This window comes from Mesocricetus auratus, unplaced genomic scaffold (assembly GCF_017639785.1).
Source record: "Mesocricetus auratus isolate SY011 unplaced genomic scaffold, BCM_Maur_2.0 Super-Scaffold_100691, whole genome shotgun sequence".
NCBI classification, from domain to species: domain Eukaryota; kingdom Metazoa; phylum Chordata; class Mammalia; order Rodentia; family Cricetidae; genus Mesocricetus; species Mesocricetus auratus.
The window spans coordinates 46,726,502-46,748,756 of record NW_024429267.1 but is presented as its reverse complement, the minus strand read 5'-3'; the positions used below and the strand labels follow the sequence as shown (position 1 = coordinate 46,748,756).

Genomic DNA, 22,255 nt, shown 5'->3' with positions numbered 1-22,255 from the left:
AGGAGGCTGGGGCTGTCTTCACTGAGTAGGAGGGGAAATTCTCCACCTTCCCCTGGGAATTTAGACAATTCTTGTTTATTTTTTTATTATTTTCTTGTGCAAAATATCAAACAGTAGCTAATAAGTGGTCTGTTCTTAGGTATATCTACCTAGTCCATTTGGTAGACAGATGCAGGCTTCATAACCACAACTCTATGTGCAGCCCAGCAGTAAATGGCACCATAGAAATCTGTTGGGTTGGCCGGGCGTTGGTGGCGCACGCCTTTAATCCCAGCACTTGGGAGGCAGAGGCAGGCGGATCTCTGTGAGTTCGAGGCCAGCCTGGTCGACAAGAGCTAGTTCCAGGACAGCCTCCAAAGTCACAGAGAAACCCTGTCTTGAAAAACCAAAAAAAAAAAAAAAAAAAAAAAAAAAAGAAATCTGTTGGGTTTACCTGGCTAGCGACTGAAGATCCGAGCTTCTGGTTTAGCTGGCTGAAAATAGGCAAGGGGCCTCCAGAGAGTCAGCCATCAACTCTTCAGTGAGGAGTATTTGAGTGTAGTAGGGCTGTCAGTCAACCAGTAGGTGGCAATGGCCAAAGGTAGTAAGTCTATAAACTATTTATTCCATCTCCAATTCTTTGGAAATCTTCTAAATTCAAGTTTCAAAATGGCACACCAAGTTATACAAGGTAGAGGATGTCATTAAGGCAACAATTTCACCATCCTATAGAGCCATGCCCGGAGCTCTGATTCCACCATTCCCCTCCCTCACCCTTCAGGACTACCTAGTCCTGCCCACTGCTTCTCAGCAACAGTTGTCCAGCATCCAGAAGTCTTGAACAGTCCTCAGCCTCACAAGTTGGGGACAATCCAATCAAGGATCTTCATGGCAATTTCAAAGCCAAGGAAACAGGCCTAAGAGGAAGTTGGGTGGAAAGAAAAATCAGCAGAGGATGACCATCTGTAGACACCACCTGCAGCACCATGCTTGGTTAGCCGTCAATACCAGAGCCCCTTCCCTACCTAACCCATTCCCTCCCATATTAAGTGAGCAAATTAAGCTGAATGTGGTGAGGACACCTGTACACCCAATACTCCAGAGGCTAAGTCAGATCTTAAATTTGAAACCAACTTGTACTATACAGTGGGGCCCTTCAAAAGAAGAGATAGGGAGAGAGGAGAGGAGAGGGGAAAAAGAAAGTTATAGTCACTTACTCCCAAGAGTAAAATGTGCATGGCTAGGGCTGGAGAGATGGCCCACTGATTAAGAGCATTGATTGTTCTTCTAGAGGATCCAGGTTCAATTCCCAGCACCCACATGGCAGCTCACAACTACCTGCAATTCCAAGATCTGATACTCTCACACAAATATGAAGGCAAAACACCAATGCACATAAAATAATAAAAATTTTAAAATGTGCATGGCCAAGGCTGGGTGTGATAACACACACTTATAATCCTAGCACTTTTCTTGAGAGTTGGGGGGGGGGCTACATACAGAGACCTTGTTTTTAAAACCAATGGGGGAACAGAAGAGAAGGATGGGGAGAAAACAAAGGCAGGAAAGGGAGAAAATACATGCCTGCAACCACCACTTCTGATACTGATAACCAGATCAAGAAATTCAAATCTCTGATCTTAAAGAGCTCCAAAGGCAATGCTGGCAACTACAGGAAAGCGAGCAGACGAGGAAGCTCTGGCAAACCCAAGAGCAAGCAAAAGCCAGTTCCTTGCACCGAGTCCAGGAGGAAAACCCACAGCCCTTGTCAGATACTCACTGCATTGGCTGGGAAGGCTCTTATCATTACTGCATTGAATCCTTTGTACAAGGATGTGACTCCTTCATCCCGGATCAGCTCTCTCAGCACGTCTCTGAAACCATTGGGATATTTTCCAGGAGGGGCTGTAGGGAAGAACCCAATTTTCTAAGCTCTAGGAAGCTTTGTGACCTGACCACGGCAACCCACATGGAGACAATCTAATAATTAAATGTTGGGTCAGAGGTAGCACCAGGGCAAGGACACCTTGAAGGCCATCTAGAAGTCGTCCACAACTCAGTTGACACTGGGGCAGGCACAAATGTCTGGATTACTGGTGCCAAGGGAGTTAAAAATTGAATTAAACAGTCTCGGGTCATGTTGTGGGAGGGGGAGGTGTGGGATGGACTCTTGTCCATTAGACTGACATGAAAGAAACCCTAAGGCTTCTAGAATATAAATATGAAGGAGAAGGTTGGTCAGATATTGGATTCTGCCATGGAAAAGAGAGAATATATCCTCAATCTTAAGACCTGAGCACTCACCAGGTATGGCGGTGCACCCCTGTTTATAATCCCAGCACTTGGGAGATAGATGCTGGAGGAACAAAAATTCAAGATCAGCCTCGGTTATAGAGCAAATTAGAGACCAGCCTGGGCTACATGAGACCCTTTCACAAACAACAAAAACAAAACTCCTACACCCCAGGGTAGTCAATGCTAGGGCCCACTCCATCCAAATCTCCACCACTCACCAGTCTGGAATCGAGACTTGAGCACATCTGGGGGGATTGCCACAACCCAGTTGAAGATCCCAGCAAAGCCTCCAGCCACCAGGATCCGAGGTACACTGAGGTCACTGACACTGCAGAACACCACAATCCCAGTCAGACAAAATCTTGGCAGTGGTGTTCAGACCAGTCCCTCTATCATACTCAGGGAAGAAGTTACTGAAAGGGCTTCATCCTTGGGGGGAGGAGGGTCAAAGTCCATGACCTGGAAGCTGCCACTCTGTTGGAGGAGGTTCTATACATTATTTAAAATGCCCGTCCACCGAGTAAGGCACAGAGTAAAAGATGTTAGCTGCACTCCAGCAGCTACTAAAGGAAAAACTACACGGAGCCAAGAACAATTATTGCTGTCTGTTTCAGACTCACCCACCTATGGGAGGGGACAACCTACCCAGAAGAGGGAAAATGGCTTCTACATTCTAATGTTCTTTTCACCTCTTTCCCTCGGGAGTGAAGAGATTTTTAAGCCATTCATATGTCATGAAATACATCCCACTGGCTGGAACATCTGTTAGTGGCAAGAAAGAGGTGAATTAAAAAATCAATAAAATGTCTACAGGCACTAGAGTATTCAGAGATTCCTGAACAATTTTTTATTTTGTTTTCTGTTTGTTTTTCCGAGGGTTTCTCTGTCTTGCTTTGGAGGTTGTCCTGGAACTTGCTCTGTGGACTAGGCTGGCCTCGAACTCACAGAGATCCGCCTGCCTCTGCCTCCCGAGTGCTGGGATTAAAAGTGTGTGCCACCAACACCAGACTTTATTTTGTTTTTTTAAGACAGGATTTCTCTATGTAGTCACGTCCTGGAATTAGATCTGTAGACCAGGCTGGCCTCAAACTCAAAGAGATCACCTGCCCCTGCTTCCCAAGTGCTGGAATTAAACATGTGTGCCACCATGGCCCAGGTAATTTTTTATTTTTTTGAGATTATACTTACATAATTTCCCCTTTTCTTTCCTCTCTCCAATGCCCCCCCACCCCGTGCCAACCCCATGCTCTCTTGCAAATTTATAACCTTTTTCTTTGTTTTCTATATTTATATGGTATAAATATGTATTTATACTAAATATATACTAAATATGTATACATATATACACACATATAGGATAAATACACAAATCCAACCTGCTTGGTCTGTATAATGTTACTTGTATGCATTCATCTTCAGAACTGACCAATTAGTGTGCTCTTTCCTGGGGAATATCTCAACAAGTTCTTCAGCAGCTACATCGTTTTGTTTGTTTATCTGTTTGTTTGTAGACAGGGTTTCTCTGTATAGTCCTGGCTGTTCTGGAACTTTTTGTAGACCAAGCTGGCCTCGAACTCAGCAATCTGCCTGCCTCTGCCTCCCAAGTGCTGGGAATAAAGGTGTGCTCCACCACCACCTGGTTCATCCTTTTTAATTTTTTATGCTTTATATTTTATTTTATGTGCAAGAGATATGGCTCAGCAGTTAAAGGCTAGACTCACAACTCACATTTATTTTATGTGAATGAGAATTTTGCCTGCTTGCATGTCTGTGTGTGCAATGCCCATAGACGCCAGAAGAAAACATTAGATTCTCTAGAGCTGGAGTTACAGACACTTGTGAGCTGTGATGTGGGTGCTGGAAACTGAACCTGGGTACTATAGAAAAGTAGCCAGTGCTTCTAACCATTGAGCCATCTCTCCAACCCCTATATCTTTTGTCCATTTGGCTTTGTTTTTTTGAGACAGGGTTTCTCTGTGTAACCCTGGCTGTCCTGGAACTCACTCTGTAGACCAGACTGGCTCAGAACTCAGAAATCTGCTGTCTGCCTCTGCCTCCTGGAGTGGAGACAGTTACCTCCTGGTTTTTTTTTTTTTTTTTTTTTTTTGGTTTTTCGAGACAGGGTTTCTCTGTATTGTTTTGGAGACTGTCTTGGAACTCACTCTGTAGACCAGGCTGGCCTCGAACTCACAGAGATCTGCCTGCCTCTGCCTCCCGAGTGCTGGGATTAAAGGTGTGTACCACCAATGCCCTCCTGTTTTTAATAATCACCCTGTAGCTATCAGCTGCTGCTGAGAGTCAAGCATTAGTGTGAGTGTAAACAAACATGATGTAATTATAATTATCTTCCAAGTACCCTGTGGGTGGTCACCACGATGCCCCAACTCTGGTAGTTACAATCACAGTTAATTGTCTGGCCTTCCCTCAAGCTGCCATCTCAGGATAAGACTGTCTCTGCCTCAGGAACCCTGCCTGTTAAAACCAAGAGGAGGTCTGGGGGTGTGGCCCAATGGTACAGCACTGCCAGCATGCACAGCCCTGAAGAGATTCCACTACTTCTAAGCCTTTCTTCCCTCCCATCCCTGCAGTCATGACTTCTAACTAGTAACCACGCCTTCCCATGTCATAACTCCACCCCTGAAGGCATTTGGGAAGGATAAACCTCTCCCTCTACACTTCTGTGTCCACACTGGGTGACACTGCCTATAAGCAGGACACACATGTGTCAACACTGATCTGAAGTCCAGCTTCTCTGTGACAGACTCTCATCAGCAGACCTTCCCAGGTGACCTAGAGTGCAGTGCTTCAGAGTTTACCTCGCATGAGGGTGAGCACAGTCCCTTTGTAGAAGCCACGGATCCCAAACTCCTGGTAGAGCTTCTTTGCACAGTCCAAGGTACCACTGTATTTGGTTTCCCCTGAAGAAGCCTGAATCTGGGAGGGATGGAAGGTCATCAAGTCAAACAGCAATGTTGACATTGGCCCAGCAGGTTTGGGGCTCCCTGACTCGCCAGGCTAGCTGAATCATTGACTCTCAGGCTAATGAGAGATTCTGTCTCAAGAGACAAGGTGGGAACCTTTGGGACAGCATCTTGGGCTGAGCCCTGGCCTCCACATGCTTATGTACATGCTTGCTTATAAAAAGACAATAAATGCCAACAAGACCCCAGGGTGTTAGGACTGTCCAAGATTTTTAAAGCAGTCATGATAAAAAATTCTTTAATAAAAAATATGAATATGCTTGAAACATGAAAATAGCCACAGCAAAGAAATGGATAGTTTTAGCAGAGAAATTAGAGTATACACAGAAGAATCAAAATTTCAAACTGGAAAATAAGGCTGAAACAAAAGACTCAATAGATAACTTGCTCAACAGCAGCAAGAGGAAAGGGACACTGTCTCGGAAAAAGAAAAGCAAACGGCCAGCAAGCTGGCTCCGTGGGGCGGGCACGGCTGTCCACGCCTGGGGCCCAGGCTTGACCCCGAGGACCCACATGAAGGTGGATGGAGAGAACTGACTCCACAGAGTTGTCTCCACAGTCACATGCACTGTAGTGTCTGTGCCCCATGCCTGGTCTACAGAGCTGGGGTTAGGACAGGCTCCAAACCACACGGAGAAACCCTGTCTCAAAAAAGGGAAAAAAAGGCAACCCGTATTTCAGCAAAGCTGTTCTTGGGGGACTGAACCTTGGACCTTGCACATGCTAGGCAGATACGCTGCCACTGAACCATATTTATTGTCTTTTATCAGAGGCAGGAAGGAGGCTGCTGCCTAAGATGCTCTGTCTCCATTTACAGCAAAGATCAAGTAAATGACACTCTATAATTCTGCTCCTGTGTGGTTTTTGTTTTGAGACGTGGTCTCTATGTAACCTTGGCTGTCCTGGAACTCTATGTAGACTAGGCTGGCCTCGAACTCAAAGAGATCCACCTGCCTCTTCTTCCCAGTGCTGGGATTAAAGGCGTGTGCCACTATGCATGACTCATTGATAATTTTTTTAATTTCAAGGTGGTATAAAATGTTCAGGTATACAGCCAATTTGAGGACATTGTTCTTTCTAGTTCAGGTTTATTATAAATAAAGATATTACACACTTTACACAGAGATTTAAGTGTTTATTTCTCTGAATTAAAAACCCAGGACTATACAATTGCTGGGTTGTACAGTAGTTAAATCCTTAGTTGTTTGTTTGGGTTTTTGTTTTTGCTACTTTGATACAGGGTATCCTTATGTAGCTCAGGCTAGCCTATAACTCTCTCTATAGCCCAGGATAACAATGAACCTGTGGCAAGCTCCTGTCTCAAGACTGATGGAATTATGGTTCTGTACCATAGCACATGGACTTCAGCATCTGCCCCACAGCAGCTGGTACCTAGCTCTTGATTCTTCCATGTTTCTGAAAACCTTGTTTTGCCCAAGTGGCCTCAATATTTCATAGAGGAGGGGAAAGGATGGACATAAATATAAATCCAGGCATGGCCCAACATGCCCATGACCCCAGCACTTGCCTGTAAGACAAGTATAGGGAGACCGAGGCAGGAGGATCATGAGTTTGAGGCCAGTCTGTGCCTCATAGCAAGACTGTGACTCAAAACAAGAAACCCACAAAAATACTAACACACATGCAGAGCTGTGTGCTTTCATCCTCCTCACAGACCACACCCTTACCTGCAGTAAGCATTTAATCCGTTCTCCAGGGGTCATGATTCCTGTGGTGAACACACCAGATAACATCCCAGCTGCAAACAGCTGCGGGTAGCTGCATTGAGAACAAAACCAGAAGCAACCATCTGTGTTATCCACCAAGGACTGAGGCGATCCAAGCAGAGAGAATGGTTTTGTCAGGAAAAATATGTACGTGCACTGGGAGAAGCATGGCCACAAGTAAGTCAGATTTTGCACAAAGACCAGATTCTGGGTAAATTCTGATGTCAAATTTACCAGAGCAAAGGTCCCAATGTCAAGAACAGGAGACCCTTGAAGCCCACACATAGGAGACGCACACTTGCAATCCCCTAGCACGAGAAAAGCTTTATAGAGACATATCTGAGCCTGCTGTGTTCAGTAACTCTGGACAAGTTACCAGGTCTTAGCAAGTCTTCATTTCCTGGCTGTAAAATACTGGGTTGCTGTGGTGCAAGGAGAGCCTCTATCCTGATGTCTAAACCTTGGTGGACCCAATTCCCTTCCAATATCACATACCCTGGGCCACCAAGGGCCGAGAACACTAAGTCAAGACTCAAGCAGAAAAGCTTCAAGGTCAAGGAGAATGGTTGTGGCCATCCCACAGGCTGAGGGGGGGCCGAGTGTTCTAGTTTCAGTTCTGTTGCTGTGATAAAATACTCTGACCAAAGGAAAGATGGGGTTTGCCTTACAATTCCAGTTACAACCCATCATTTTGGGGAACTAAGGCAGGAAGTCAAGCAGCTAGTTATATCACATTTACAGTCAACAGCAGAGAGGAACAAATGCACTCATGCTACCTGCTTTCACTTTCTCCAGTTTTCTGTCTTATATAGTTCAGAGCCCATGCTTAGGGAATGATGCCACTCCCAATGGGCTAAATCTTCTTACATCAATTAACAACAAAGACATGTCCACAAACCAACCTGATAAAGACAATTAATTACTACAATTGGAACTCTCTTCACAGGTGACTCTAAGTTGTAGCAAAATGACATTTAAAACTAACCTTCAGCCGGGCGTTGGTGGCGCACGCCTTTAATCCCAGCACTCGGGAGGAGGCAGAGGCAGGTGGATCTCTGTGAGTTCGAGGCCAGCCTGGACTACCAAGCGAGTTCCAGGACAGCCTCCAAAGCTACAGAGAAACCCTGTCTCGAAAAACCAAAAAAAAAAAAAAAAAAAAAAAACTAACCTTCAGCCGGGTAGTTGTGGCATACACCTTTAGCCTTGAATCCCAGCACTTGGGAGGCAGAGGCAGACTGATCTCTGTGACTTCAAGGCCAGCCTGTTTACAGAGCAAGTTCCAGGACAGCTAGGGCTACAGACCCTGTATAGAAAGAACAAAACAAAACAACAAAACAAACACCTCACCTTCATACCAAGCCAGTAATGAGGACCGGAAGTAATGTACGTGCTGGGAAAGCTAAGTCAATGAAGGTGCCTAGGAATGATGGGTCCTCACTCTAACCCACAGAATAAAGCAGTCTGAGAATGAGAAGGAGTCTTAAACTCCTAGTGTCTATCACTAAAGCTGTCTGTGCCACCTTTAGCAAGGTCTTATTTTTCTGGGATTAATAATACCAGCATGGTCAGACACCGGGACACAAAGTCACATTCAGCATTTCAACAGAGTCACGTCCCATCCTGCTCTGTCCCCCACAGTCCCTCCTTCCTCTGCCCCACAATTTATTTGCATCAGGCCCTGTTAGTCCAAAGCTCTGACAACTGAGCCTTCAGTCCAGTCTCCCCAAAGGAGTCCAACACAACGGAAAGAGATGCTAAACAGCAACAGGGACGTCTTGCTGAGGTTGCTTCTAGGAACAGCAGCAGTCTTGACAATCCAGTTCTTGCTCTCACCTCAAAAAGGCTGCCACATCTACAGACATACAAGCTAAGCACACAGCCCACAGCTCAACAGTCAAAAGACTTTGCTTTTTGTCTCATTTCAGCAGAGGTCTTATATTGCCTAGGATGGCCTGGTCTTTTAACAGGGGCCACAGAACCAACTTACAGGGTGCTGCTTTTGTTTTTGAGACACGATCTATACCCTAGGCTGGCCTCGATCTCACTATGTAGCTGAGGATAACTTGGAACTCCTGATCACTAAGTACAGGCATGTGCCACCACGTCTAGCACAGAGTATTTTCACATGTGCTGGCGATGTGACTAGTCTTCCAAAATGGCTGCACCAGTTCATAGCAGTGTACACATTTTTTAGTTGGGTGGAGGCCTGTAGTCCTTTATACTTGGGAAGGTGAGACAGGAAGATCTTACAGGTTCAAGGATTGCCTCAGGTACAGAATAAATTGAAGGCCAGTCTAGGCAACACAGTGAGAAGTTGCCTCAAAAGTAAAGAGTAAACAAATAAATAATAAATAAAAGAGGGCTGGGTTGAGTGTGGTAGTGTGCACCTTTAATCCCAGCACCCAGGAAGCAGAGACTGGTGGATGTCTATGAGTCTGAGGCTATCCTGGTCTACATAGTGAGTTCCAGGCCAGGCAAGGCTGCATATGGTGAGACCCTGAATCAAAAAAAGTAAAATAAGAGTTTGAGGCCAGTCTGCTCTACAGAGTGAGTTCCAAGACAGCTAGGACTACACAGAGGAACTCTCTGTCTTGAAAAACAAACAAACAAGAAGGTAAAACAAAATAAAATAAATAAAAGCTGTGTTTCTAACACAGTGGGCAGTGAGTACCAGTCCAGTATGTGTGAGGTTCAGTCTCAATCCTCGGTACTGCCATTTTTTAAACTATAACCACCGTTAATTGGCAGACAGTTTTCCCCAGAAACAAACCCTACTCTCTGCCTGTAGGTCTGACCCAGGTGGCATAGAGACTTCTCACATATATGCCCAGCTTCACAGTCCCAGGTTGCACGGCTCTTTTACATTTCAGTAACTAAATTGCCCCTATTAACACCATCAACCTCCATTGTTGCCGCGATGCCCAAACTCAAGGACTGTTCCCAAAATAGTATCTTGTGTGTACATAGGACACCATGTGGATGCTATGAAACCTGGCCTACTCTGCTACTCCCAACCCCATTCCAGGAGGTATCTGCTGGGTTTTCCTGGGTTTCCATTTCAGAGCTCTGGTAAAACTCCTTTCTGTGCTAAATGCCTGTAGGGAGGAAACCACTGTAAGGCCGACTGGACGGTCGGATGGGGTGCTGAGTATCTCATTCTGTTTCTAGAGGAAGAGTGTTTCTCTCATGCTGATGTTACTGCATGGGAACACAGCCCATAAGCATGGTACAGCTGTGAGCATCACACATCTGGGGCCCTTACATTCTCTACAGGAGCTAGACACATTCAGAACACCATGACTCCAGGAGCAGAATCTCACATTACAAACACCTCATCTGCATCTTAGACCCTCGCTCTCTTGTAGGCTGACATGGCGACACAATACAATCACACCACGCCCTGATCTTGCCAGCCTTGGGGGTTCTTGTGTTTCCTGCAGCCTTTCTAGGATTGCTTCCTGTTTGACTCCAGGACACCCTGTCAAATCAAGAGTTTCACTCAAAATTCCCCTGCATTCGGAGAAGCTTGTACATTGTTTTTTTTTTAATATTGAGGTACTCAATTGCTCCCCACCCCCACCCCATCCCCAAAACAGGGTTTCTCTGTGTAGCCCTGGCGGGCCTGGACCTCACTCTGTAGATCAGGCTGGCCTGGAACTCAGAGATCCTTCTGCTTCTGCCTCTTGAGTGCTGGAATTAAAGGTGTGCACCACCACCGCCCAGCTCAATTGTCTCTTTATACCCAAACTAACTCTAAATATTTACTAAAAGATGTTACCGGGCTGGAGAGATGGCTCAGTAGTTAAGAACACTGGCTGCTCTTCCAGAGGACACAGGTTCGACACTCAGTACCCACAAGGCAGCTCATAACACTCTGAAATGTCAATACCAGGAGATATAACACCTTTTCCGGTCTTCTCAGGCACTGCATCCATGTGGTACAAAGATATACAAGCAGGCAAAACACCCACACACATATAATAACAAAACAAATGTGTTTTAATTTAAAGAAAATACAAGGGCTAGGGATATATCTCAGTTGGGAGAATGTTTGCATGTACAAAGTCCTGGGTTCAATCCCTTGCACTGCATAAAACCAGGGGTGGTGTTATACAACTGTAATCTGAAGACACAATAGGTAGTCATGAGGATCAGAAGTTCAAGGTCATCCTTGGCTACATAGGGAATCCTTTTCAAAACTTATTTTATATGCACGAGTGTTTTACCAGCCAGTAGGTATATGTAGCATGAATATGCCTGGTGCCTGAGAAAGTCAGAAGGCATCTGATCCTCTGGAACTGGAGTTACAAACAGTTGTGGGCCACTGTGTGGGCACTGGGAACCGAATCCAGGTTGTGTGCAAAAGCAGTAAGTGGGCTTCATCACTACGCCATCTCTTAACCAGGTAACAGAAGTCTACTTCTGTCCTTAATGTGGCACCAGGCACTGCCCACAGCACTTGACATGCATTTTAGCCTTCAGTTCCCCAAACAGCAGTGTGCAGTAGGGATTCACTGTGGATAAGAAATTAATGACAACTTGGCAAAGAGGCAGGAAGGGCTCTTTTCTTTAGCCTTTCATTTCACAGAACGAAGGGAACTCAGCCTATAAGTCAGCCCTAGGACCCAAGGAACAGCCTAGTTGTCAAGACTTTCCCTCAACACATGTCACACCACCAACAAGAACAGCACTGAGAGCTGCCTGAAAATACTTACTTAAGCGTATCCTCTGGAGATTTCTGCTGCAATTTCTTCCCCAAACCAAAACCAAAGAAGCACACAGCAAACATAGGGGTGACTCCAATGATGGGTGCAGCCATGCCCCGATACAGCCCTGTGATCCCCTGCAAGGAAACAGAAACTGAATCTGCTTTCAGATAGTTCCACTCTTGTTTCGGTGCTGGGAATCGAACCAAGGGCCTAGCAAGAGCTCACCACTACCACTTCCAAAACGGGAAGCCATGTAGCCTCTGACCTCTTCTTTACCTTTTTCATGCACAAAGACACCCACCCCCAAATTTGTGTGTGTTCATATATGCATGTTTAAGTGTACATGTGCATGCAGATTGCATGTATAGGTCAGAAGTCATCTTTAGGTGTTAGTCCCCAGGCATCATTCACATTCATTTGTTTGTTTGTTTATTTATTTGAGACAGGGTCTCTCTAGATAGTCCGGCTGTCCTGGAGCTTGCTATGTAACTGGCTGGCCTTAACTTACTAGAGAACTACCTGTCTCTGCCTCCTGAATGCTGGGACTAAAGATGTGCCAGAGATACAGTCTGAGTTTTAAGATCAGCCTGGGAAATTTGTCTCAGGGTTTGTTTGTTTGTTTTGACAGGGTCATACTCTGTACCCCTGGCTGGTCTGAAACTCCTTATGTAGGCCAAGACAGCCTTAAATTCCAAGAGATTATGCTTTATCTCCCATAATGCTGAGATTAAAGGCCTGTGCTACCACACCTGGACAATAAAAAATATTTTTAAAGAGCTTGGAAGTAGAGTGGAGTGGAGTAGGGTGGCAGAAGCTTGGAAAGAGCACAAGCACACGCACAGGCAAACACTCACATATAGAATAACACATCTTTTTTTTTTTTTTTTTGGTTTTTTAGAGACAGGGTTTCTCTGTATTGTTTTGGAGGCTGTCCTGGAACTACCTCTTGTAGACAAGGCTGGCCTCCAACTCACAGAGATCCACCTGCCTCTGCCTCCCGAGTGCTGGGATTAAAGGCGTGCGCCACCAGCCCCGACTGTTAGAATGACACATCTTCAGGAAAGCCTGAGTGTGGGGAATGGAGGCACACGCCTGGGGCACCAGCACTCAGGAAACGGTAGGGTGACTGAGAGTCATCATGGGCTTCAAAATAAGACTAAATCTCTCTCAAAAAGAAAAAAAGTAATAAAGGGGGGGAAAGGACAAAACAGTCATAATCACAAAAATAGTAAATTGGGGGATGAATATGTAGCCCAGAGTATTTAGCATGCACAAGACTTGGATTTAATCCCTGGCACCTCAAAACAAAACAAAAGGGAAATGGAGCCAGGCAGTGGTGGCACACGCCTTTAATCTCAGCACTTAGGAAGTAGAGTCAGGCTGGTCTCTGTGAGTTCGAGACCAGTCTGGTCTATGGAGTGAGTTCCAGGACAGCCTCTAAAGCCACAGAGAAACTGATCCCACAGCAGTCTGGCACTGCTACAGTCTGAGGGCGCATGTACCATGGGTAAAGCATGAGGCAGTAGCAGGGACAGGACAGAGGTCAGGAGGCAGGCACAAGAGCAGGGTGTGACAAAGTCCGTCAAAGTCTCCCGCAGCTCTGCACTGGGACGAGAAGGAGGCCCATGTCCTCGGACACACCTGCCTCCTGACAACCCACCTACTTCCCCTTCCACAGTGGTCTGCCAGCTTCATGAAACATAACTCATGTCTTGCAGCTCCAGAAAACAGAGCTAAGTCTGCTACATTGAAAAAGAGGGAGGTGTACAAATATGAACTAGTGATGCCTACTAAATTCTGCAAAGAGTTAGATCTTTATTGTTTTCTTTCTGGTTTTTGTTTCCTTGTTCTATTTCCCAAGCTGAATTTCAACTCGATTCTGGTGACCCTCCTGTCTCAGCCTCCCTGTGTCAAGACTATAAATATATGCTACTTAGACTTGACTTAGGAGTTGGATTTACACCCATACCCAGGATACAGCCCAAGAAAAATTGTTGACCAAGAAAAATGTAGACTTGGCTCTCTTCTGTAAGGGCAGAGAACTCTGGGTAGAACTGGAGTTTAGAGCCTCCCCAAGGCACTGATCAGCCTTCCCCCTGAGTACTGGATAGATAAGGAAGAAGGCCCTAAAGCAGAAACATAGGTCCGGCCTTGGTGAGAGAGCTGAGCAGGTCCTGCCTCAATTCCTTCCTCCTACAATGAGTTCTGCAGGAATCCTGGACACATCTACACCAAGGATGAGCCCATCCCTTCCTGGCACCTTTATACTTCTAGGCGACACCCACTCTTCAGTTTTAATAAGTATTTAATAAGATCTGCTTGGTAGATAATCATATGCAAGTTGTATTTTAGTGTAATTGTAATCTTAACACTTAGGAGAGTGAGACAGAAGGATTACTGGGATGCACTATGAGACAACATCTCAAAACATCAAAAAGAAGAAGAAAGGGAACAGAGATGGTTCAATCCTTTAGAGCACTTGTTGCTTTTGCTGAGGAATCGGCTTAAACTCCGACCACATGGTGGCTCACAACCATCCATAACTCCAGTTCTACAAAATCCCATTCCATTTTTTGACCTCCAAAGGCCCCAGAACACACATTCTATTGTCAGGTGGTAGTGGTGCATGCTTTTAATCCCAGCACTCAAGAGGCAGAGGCAGGTGGTACTCTGTGAGTCTGAGGCCAGTGTGGTCTATAAAGTGAATTCCAGGACAGGTTCCAAAGCTACAAAGAAACCCTGTTTTGAAAAACCAAAGAGGGGGGAAGGAGGCATGGCTCAAAGTTTAAGAGCACTGACTGTTCTTCCAGAGGTCCTGAGTTCAATTCCTAGCAACCACATGGTAGCTCACAGTCATCTGTAATGAGATCTGATGCCTTCTGGCACATAGGCATGTATGCAGATAAATCAGTGTATACATACAAAATAAATCTTAAAAAAAAAAAAGAAAAACCAAAGGGGGAAAAATCACATTGTAGTAAAAATTATATAACCAAATAACGTTAACATAATTAAATGTTCCTGTCTATGAGTGTGGACATTCTGCTGCTCTCTTTTTTCTCCAAACCTCACACAATTTTTTGTTTGGTGTTTTGTTGTTGCTGTTGGTTTTCAGGTATTTATTTTATGAATGTTTTGCTTGCATATATGCATGTGCACATGTGTGTGCCTGGTGTCCTCAGAGGAACTGGAGTCATGAATGTTTGTGAGCCACCATGTGGGTGCTGGGTACCAAACCTAGGTCCTCTGCAAGAACAGTAAGCACTCTCAACTGCTAACCATTTCTCTCGTCCATTTAAAAAAAAAACTTTAAAAAAATATATTTATTTTTATTTTAGGTCCATTGGTGTTTTGACATCGCTGTCAGGTCCCCTGGAACTGGTATTACAGACATGTGTGTGCTGGGAATTGAACCTGGATCCTCTAGAAGAGCAGTCAGTGCTATAAACCACTGAGCCATCTCTCCAGCCCCTAAACCCTTTTTTTAAAAGATTTATTTATTTATTTATTTATTATATGTATAGCTTTCTGACTCCATGCATACCTATACACCAGAGGAGGGCACCAGATCTCATTATAGATAGCTGTGAGCCACCATGTGGTTGCTGGGATTTTAACTCAGGATCCCTGGAAGAGCAGCCAGTGCTCTTAACCTCTGAGCCATCTCTCCAGCCCCCTTTGTTGTTTTTTGATACAGGAGCTCTCCGTGTAGTCCAGCCTAACCTTGTACTCAGATCTTCTTATCCTAAGTCTCCACATGCTTGGATTAGAGGCCTGTGCCACCACATGGCAAGAGGTGAATTTTTACTCAATTCACAGCTTCAGTTATACCTTGCTAACTCTCCACTGTCTACTTCCAGCAACCAGAAGAGTGAGGCATTTTATTGGCTTCGTTCATTTGTATAAATGGTAGCTGCAATTCTCAGGTTCCAGGGCAGATGAGAATATAGCTATGGAGCTACAGCAGAATCACACAGCTGTCTTCTTCCCCTGGAGAGTAGTACCAACCCCTGAATACAGCCCCCTGCCTGAGTAAGGGATGCCCAGCATCCAAAGCACACCTCTCTAATAAGAGTCTTCCGGAAACAGTCGATGGTCCCAGAGTACAGAGGTGGCTGTCCAGGCAAACTTGGTGGTTGTGTCTGCAAGCGGACCTGAAACCAGAAATTAAAATAATTACCTTCCAGAATTACCAGCAATGATCCAACTTTCCTCTTTTCCTCTCCGTTCCTCCTCCTCCCCCTTACAGTGCTGGAGAGTGAACCTAGAACCCTGTATAAGCAGTTTTCCCACCGAGCTATATCCTCAGCCCTTCAACTTCATTTAATCAAGGAAATGTACGCCTTTGTGGACGTCTTCAGCATTTCCTTAGTGTGATAGGTAGATTCAGATTCACTATTTCATTAATACTATTTATTTGTTATTTATTTTTGGTTTTTGAGACTGGGTTTCTCATTCCTTAAAAACATATACATTTGCCTTATGTTTATGAGTGTTCTGCCTGATCATATTATGTGCACCACATGCATACAGTGCCCAGAGTCGGCCAGAACCTCAGCAACTAGTTACAGACAGTGGTGAAGTGCCATGTGGATGCTGGAATGGAAACGTCCTATGCAAGAGCAGTAACTGCTCTTGAGCTGAGCCAGCTCTTCCTCATCTCTTTGCTTGTTTTGCTTTGTTTTTTCTGAGACAGAAAAAACATGTTTCTCTGTGGCTTTGGAGGCTGTCCTGGAACTCTCTGTAGACCAGGCTGGTCTCGACGCTGCCTCAGCCTCCCGAGTGCTGGGACTAAAGGCGTGCACCACCAATGCCTGGCTTTGGTTTTGCTTTCATCATCACATTCTTTCGCAAGTACTTTTTGTATTTATTCTTTGATTATTTCATACATGTATAAAGTGTATCTCAAGCACATAATCCATCTCCCTCCTACTTTCTCCACAGACCCTCACAACAATTTCATTGTTTTCACTGAATATTTCATTGGGTACAAAATTATGTGTGTGTGTGTGTGTGTGTGTGTGTGTGTGTGTGTGTATATGTATTCATCAACACCATGCTTGGTGTTATGTCATACCGGGGACTGAACCTAGGGCTTGGTGCATGCAAACACTCCACCAGTGACTATGCTACATCCCAAAACCATTAGGCATCTTCCTATTTCACAAGAAAACAACACTAGCCGGGCGTTGGTGGCGCATGCCTTTAATCCCAGCACCCGGGAGGCAGAGGCAGGTGGATCTCTGTGAGTTCGAGACCAGCCTGGTCTACAAAGCGAGTTCCAGGACAACTTCCAAGACAATACAGAGAAACCCTGTCTCGAAAAACCAAAAAAAAAAAAAAAAAAGAAAAAAAAAAAAAAAGAAAAAGAAAACAACACTAAGCCAAGCTAGGCATGGGAGTACTTAGGAGGTAAAGACAGGAGAACCAAGAGTTCAAGGTCATCTTTGCCTATATAATGAGTCCAGGGCTAGATTTGGCTACAAGAGAATCTATCTCAAAAAGAAACAGAACTAAGGCAGACCACCCACCCAAAATGCTCCCCCCAAATACGACTCACAAAGACAGTGAGCATCTAATGAGTCTTTATTTAGCCCCTAAGGCTTAGGGTAAAGTTTTATACTGTAACAGAAACAGCCAGCACTTCTCAGTCTTTTTCCAGGGTGTTCTTCCTGCTAACTGTTCTCCGAATGCCTCTCAAGGTTGTCCTCACGCTTTCAACATGTTCTTCCTCTGCGTCTTTATAAACCCTTACGGTGGCAGGGTTAGCAAGGGTTAGCAAGTTGTTCCCTGGCCTGTAGGAATGACATGCAAATCTGCGGGGTGTCCAGCACACAACAGTCACACTGTCCAGGGGCTACCGCTGCTTCGTATCCCAAGTCTCCTCGGTTTGGTGTTTTGAAACAGAGTCTTATGAAGCCAGACTAGCTCAAACTCATTATGTAGCCAAATACATGAATTTGCATTCCTAATCCCTCCTGCCACCAGTTCCCAAGTGTTATGGTTATTTTTCATGATTTTTGTTTTTGTTTGTTTTGAAACAAAATCTCACTATATAACCCCAGCTGGCCTGATCACAATGTAGACCAGCATTTTTATTTTATTTACTTACTTTTCTGAGGTAGAATTTCATGTATCCCAAGCTGGCCTCAAATTCAATTTGTAGCACAAGATGCCCTTGACCTTCTTAGCCCTCCGCTTCTACTTCCCAAGTGCCGGTATTAAGAGGCACACTGATTAGGTTTTACGTGGTGCTGGTTTCATGAATGCTAGACAAGTGCTCTATCTACTGAGCTACATGCCCACCCCAGTGATTTTCTTCTCAATGTTCCTTCAGTTTATCTCATCATGACATCAGCCATCCTGACCAGGCGGCGGCGGCGGCACCATCACTGTCGATGGTGCACTCTTTAGTTCCAGCACTCAGGAGGCAGAGGCAGGCAGATCTCTGTGAGTTTGATCCCAGCCTGGTCTACAGAGCGAGTTCCAGGACAGCCTCCAAAACTACACAGAGAAACCCAGTCTCGAAAAACAAAAAAAACAAAACAAAATAGGGTAGACATCAGCCGTCCCAACCAGTGAGGACCTAAAGGCTTCTTCAGCTGACGTCACACTCTAACCCATCTCCAAGCTCATACTGGCCTTGCCTTTACTCCTGCCCCAAACTACATGCTGGAACTTAACCCCAAAATGCAGTAACAGTGTTGGGAGGTGAGACCTGATGGAAGGTGCTTGTTCATGAATGGATTAGTGCCAGCTGGAAAAAGACTTGAGACTTGAGTTTGACCTCTTGCCCTTCCATCTTCCTCCATGGGATGACACAGCACAAGCAGCCTTGGACAGACATAGACCTATGGGTCTTGGCACTCCTGGCCTCCAGAACTGTAAGAAATAAATCTTTGTCCTTTATAAACTGCTAGTCTCCAGTGTTCTAAGACCTAAGACACCTACCTCTCCATGCCAGATCTTGTTTGTTTTTTTAATTTTATTGTTTTTTTTTTGTTTGTTTGTTTTTAGTTTTTCAAGACAGGGTTTCTCTTTGTAACAGCCCTAGCTGTACTGGAACTTGCTCCTGGAACTCACAGAGATCTGCCTGCCTCTGCTTCCAGAGTGCTAAGATTAAAGGCTCGGGTTGTCATGTCCTGAAATAATCATCCAGTTTTTTGTTTGTTTGTTTGTTTGTTTTTTGTTTTTCGAGACAGGGTTTCTCTGTATTGTCTTGAAAGCTGTCCTGGAACTCGCTTTGTAGACCAGGCTGGCCTCGAACTCACAGAGATCCAATCATCCAGTTTCTCAATGCCTGCTCCAACCCTACCTCTCATAAAAATTTTCCAAGCCCCAGTTCTGAAGTGTTACAATTCTCAGTTAACAGCACATGTGGGCCATGACTCAGTTGCCTTGAAACTCTGAAAGATCCTTCAAGAACTTGGGTGGTGGAAGAAGGACCAGAAGTTCAAGGTCGTCTTCTGCTACATACTGAATTTGAGGTCAGCACAGGATACATGAGACCCTACCACCAAAAGAAAACAAAAAAAATCACAAAAGTATCAGGGTTTAGTTGGTGACCACCTCGTTCTCTGAGGTCAAAAGGACAGCAGGCAGCAATCTGTGGGTTTGGCTTATGCTAAAAGGAAAAGTCTTCTGGTGTCAACATGTCAGTGAGCATTTTTAGTCATTTATAATTCAGGACAGAGGTCACTGGGCCCTTGCTAAGAGGAACATCAAGAACAAGAGGATACAAGATCTGAGCAACATTTATATAAGGAGATGGTAAGGATACTGTTTTTTGTTGCAGAACAAGATTTCTGCCTCTGTAGAATAAGATTAGGAATAAAGGCCATATAAATAGAGCTACTTGAATGAACCACTGCCTTAGAAGCAGTAACACAAGTACAGTCTTCCTTGCCTGCCAAGATTTGATGTCACACTGCAGAATACCACAGGCTCCCTCCCAATACTACAGACTCCTCCAGAATGTGTTCTGGCTTTGGTTAGCTTTAACAGAAGCCATCAGATAGCCTGCTGTACAAGTCTGCCAACAGGAAGAAGCCTTACATACTATTTTCTTTCTGAGGAAACTGGATGTGATACCCTCACAAGCCCCCAACATAGGTTACCAACCCTTATGAGACTCATGTGTTCTCTGGGTTCCATGCCCAGCAACACACATCCACACACACAAAAGACTCATTTCTCCCACAGGCTTATCCTTGCTATGACCTATCAGACCTATCATTTTCCTTCAAGTCTACATCTAGGAATAAAAACAAAACAAACCAATAAGTAACAGGATACAGACTTTGGTCTCCAGCAAGACCTTGTTGAGGGTAGTGAGGGGAAGAACAGAGGGGTGAGGAGAGAAAGGTTCAAGAAGGTCTAGTGAGTTTCCTGTGACCACAATTCCCTCACCTGACACTGCTTCCTATGGGAACGACTATGCAATAGGTTATGACACTTACCCTGCGGTGAGTGACTGGCTGAAAGTGGCCTCTTGGGCAAAGCAAAGTGCACAAGAGGAGCTATGAGGCACGCTCGCTGCACGAGACTGTGTCAAAGGACACCTATGTTACCTTTGTCCTTTGCTTTGGGGAGGCTGGGTTTACAGGGACCCCGTTTCAATCTTTATAACAAAATATTAGGTTAACTGGAAACAGGTTTAGAGAGAGGTTTTCTTTTTCATCTCCAAAGAAATAGTGTAGGGTCAGAAAAGGCTGTCAAACGAAGACCTTGAAATAGGAATTGCCTGGCTTTTGGGGGCGTGAGAGACAGCCTCTGCCGACTCCTTAGACTGGTTCTAAAGATTTTTTTCTTTTTGAGTGCTGAGGGTGTTAAGCGCAGAGCCTTTCGCCCTGTTAAGCAGACGGCGCTCTACTTATAAACTACGTGCCAACCCTCCGTAAACTTCCCACGGAAGCATCTACCCGCCCCACTCCTGTCCAGAGGCAGCATCTCACCGGGACCCTACTTTCCGGATCGCCTCGGGCCTCCCCGCCCCCCAAGCCCCCAACCCGGACTCCGCGCACCTTGACCGTGTCCAGGGGGTGCCCCACAAACACGAGGCACACGCCGCCAAAGCCGCCGGCCAGGAAGTTCTTAATCGGACTGATGGGCTTCGGCTCGTCTGCCATGGTCAGTCTTCCGTCAGTCTGTCGGGCAGCTCCGGGCGGTCTAGGTCTGGCGCTACAGCCCCAGCTACACTTCAGGCTCCGCTGACCCTTCGCCTACATTAGGGTGGGCGGAGCCTAGGGCAGGTCGGAAGGCGGGCCCACTTGGCCTAGCTAGGCTTCCGCCCTAAATCTACTTCCGGCCGCAGCTCCTCCTCAGTGGGAGGGGTTTTTCCTGCCGCTGAATGGGAGGGGCTTAGGAGTGTCTGCCATGGACTTACTCCTCCAGGAAGCCTTCTTGGACTTGAGTAGTTTTTTTCCCCCTCTGGTCTTCTGTAGTCCTATGTATTCGTGCACTCCACAGAGGTCGCATACACCCTTTTTAGGTACCACTATGGTACAGCACATGAAGCCCAAGAGATTATAGGTGTGCAGGGTTATGTCACCATACTGGAGCTTGAGAGTGACTCTAAATTTCTGAAAACCATTATGCTTTTGTGTGAGTCTCTGTGTGTGCATGAGCCCATGGAAGCCAGAAAAAGGCAGTCATGAACCTCCCTGTGGGTGTTGCGAACTGAACTCTGGGCCTCTGCAAGAGCACAAATGCTCTTAGTCACTATTGAGTGCATGTATTAGAATCCTAAGGACAACTATCCCACAGTACCTGCAGGGAAAGGGGGCTGGAATTGGTCCCAAGACTCCAGATCAAAATCCAAGGTCCCATCAAGTCTCTCCTATAAAATGGCGCTTGATAGGTGAGCATATTCATTCTGCAATTTTTCAGTGCAGACATCTATAGAAAGGCTGTCTCCCCCCATCCCCCCACCCCCTTGCATTACTGGAGTGCATCTGTTACCAGTAACTCAAAAGTAATAGCTGACATTAGTTTGCAGGAAATGTAATATTTGAATCCTCTACTGGTGTCACCACAACTTACATGGATATGTTTTTGTCAAATTAAGCACCCATGTATACTGGTTGTCCTAGTTCGCTTTCTATTGCTGTAACAAAACCATGACAGCCTACAACATACTATCCTTGGGAGTGCTGACTCTCACCTTAAATCCCAGCACTCAGGAGACACAGTCAAGTGGATATCTGTGTGTTCTAGGCCAGCCTGGTATACAGAGTTAGTTCCAAGAGAGCTAGGGCTGTTACACAGAGAAACTCTGTCTTGACAAACCAAAAAAAAACCCTAATATTGTTTTGTTTATTTATGTGTATATGTGAGTGAAGAGGTCAGAAGATGGCTTTAGATCCCCTGGAACTGGAGTTACAGGACACTGTGAGGCACTTGGGATGTGGATCACAGAGGAAACAGAACTCAGGTCTTCCGAAGGAGCAGCAAGAGTTCTTAGCAGCCAAGTCAACTCCCAAGTCCCCCAAGTTATAGTTCTACATAAAAGAGTCTATTATACACAGTTTTCCTTTCTGCTTCAGTCTCCTGAGTAATGTGGTTA

At 45.4% G+C, this 22,255-nt stretch overlaps 1 protein-coding gene across 1 annotated transcript; it reads right to left on the bottom strand.

The window, feature by feature from the left end:
- Positions 1-584: 584 nt before the first annotated feature.
- Positions 585-20,964, bottom strand: Slc25a20 (solute carrier family 25 member 20). Its single transcript, XM_005074953.4, has 9 exons — positions 20,715-20,964; positions 15,753-15,845; positions 11,698-11,825; positions 6,944-7,034; positions 5,091-5,208; positions 2,964-3,036; positions 2,493-2,602; positions 1,760-1,884; positions 585-896 (listed from the first exon to the last, which is right to left on the bottom strand). The coding sequence occupies exons 1-9, from the start codon at positions 20,817-20,819 to the stop codon at positions 834-836; spliced, it is 906 nt and encodes a 301-aa protein (XP_005075010.1). The 5' UTR covers positions 20,820-20,964; the 3' UTR covers positions 585-833.
- Between the last annotated feature and the right edge of the window lie 1,291 nt (positions 20,965-22,255).

Excerpts from the sequence above, each read along its gene's own strand:
- Slc25a20 (XM_005074953.4), bottom strand. The coding sequence starts at position 20,819 with ATGGCAGACGAGCCGAAGCCCATCAGTCCGATTAAGAACTTCCTGGCC. Across the intron at positions 15,846-20,714 it reads ACCCCCTGGACACGGTCAAG|GTCCGCTTGCAGACACAACC; the intron begins GTGCGCGGAGTC and ends TTCTGGTTTCAG. Across the intron at positions 5,209-6,943 it reads GGATTAAATGCTTACTGCAG|ATTCAGGCTTCTTCAGGGGA; the intron begins GTAAGGGTGTGG and ends CATCCCTCCCAG.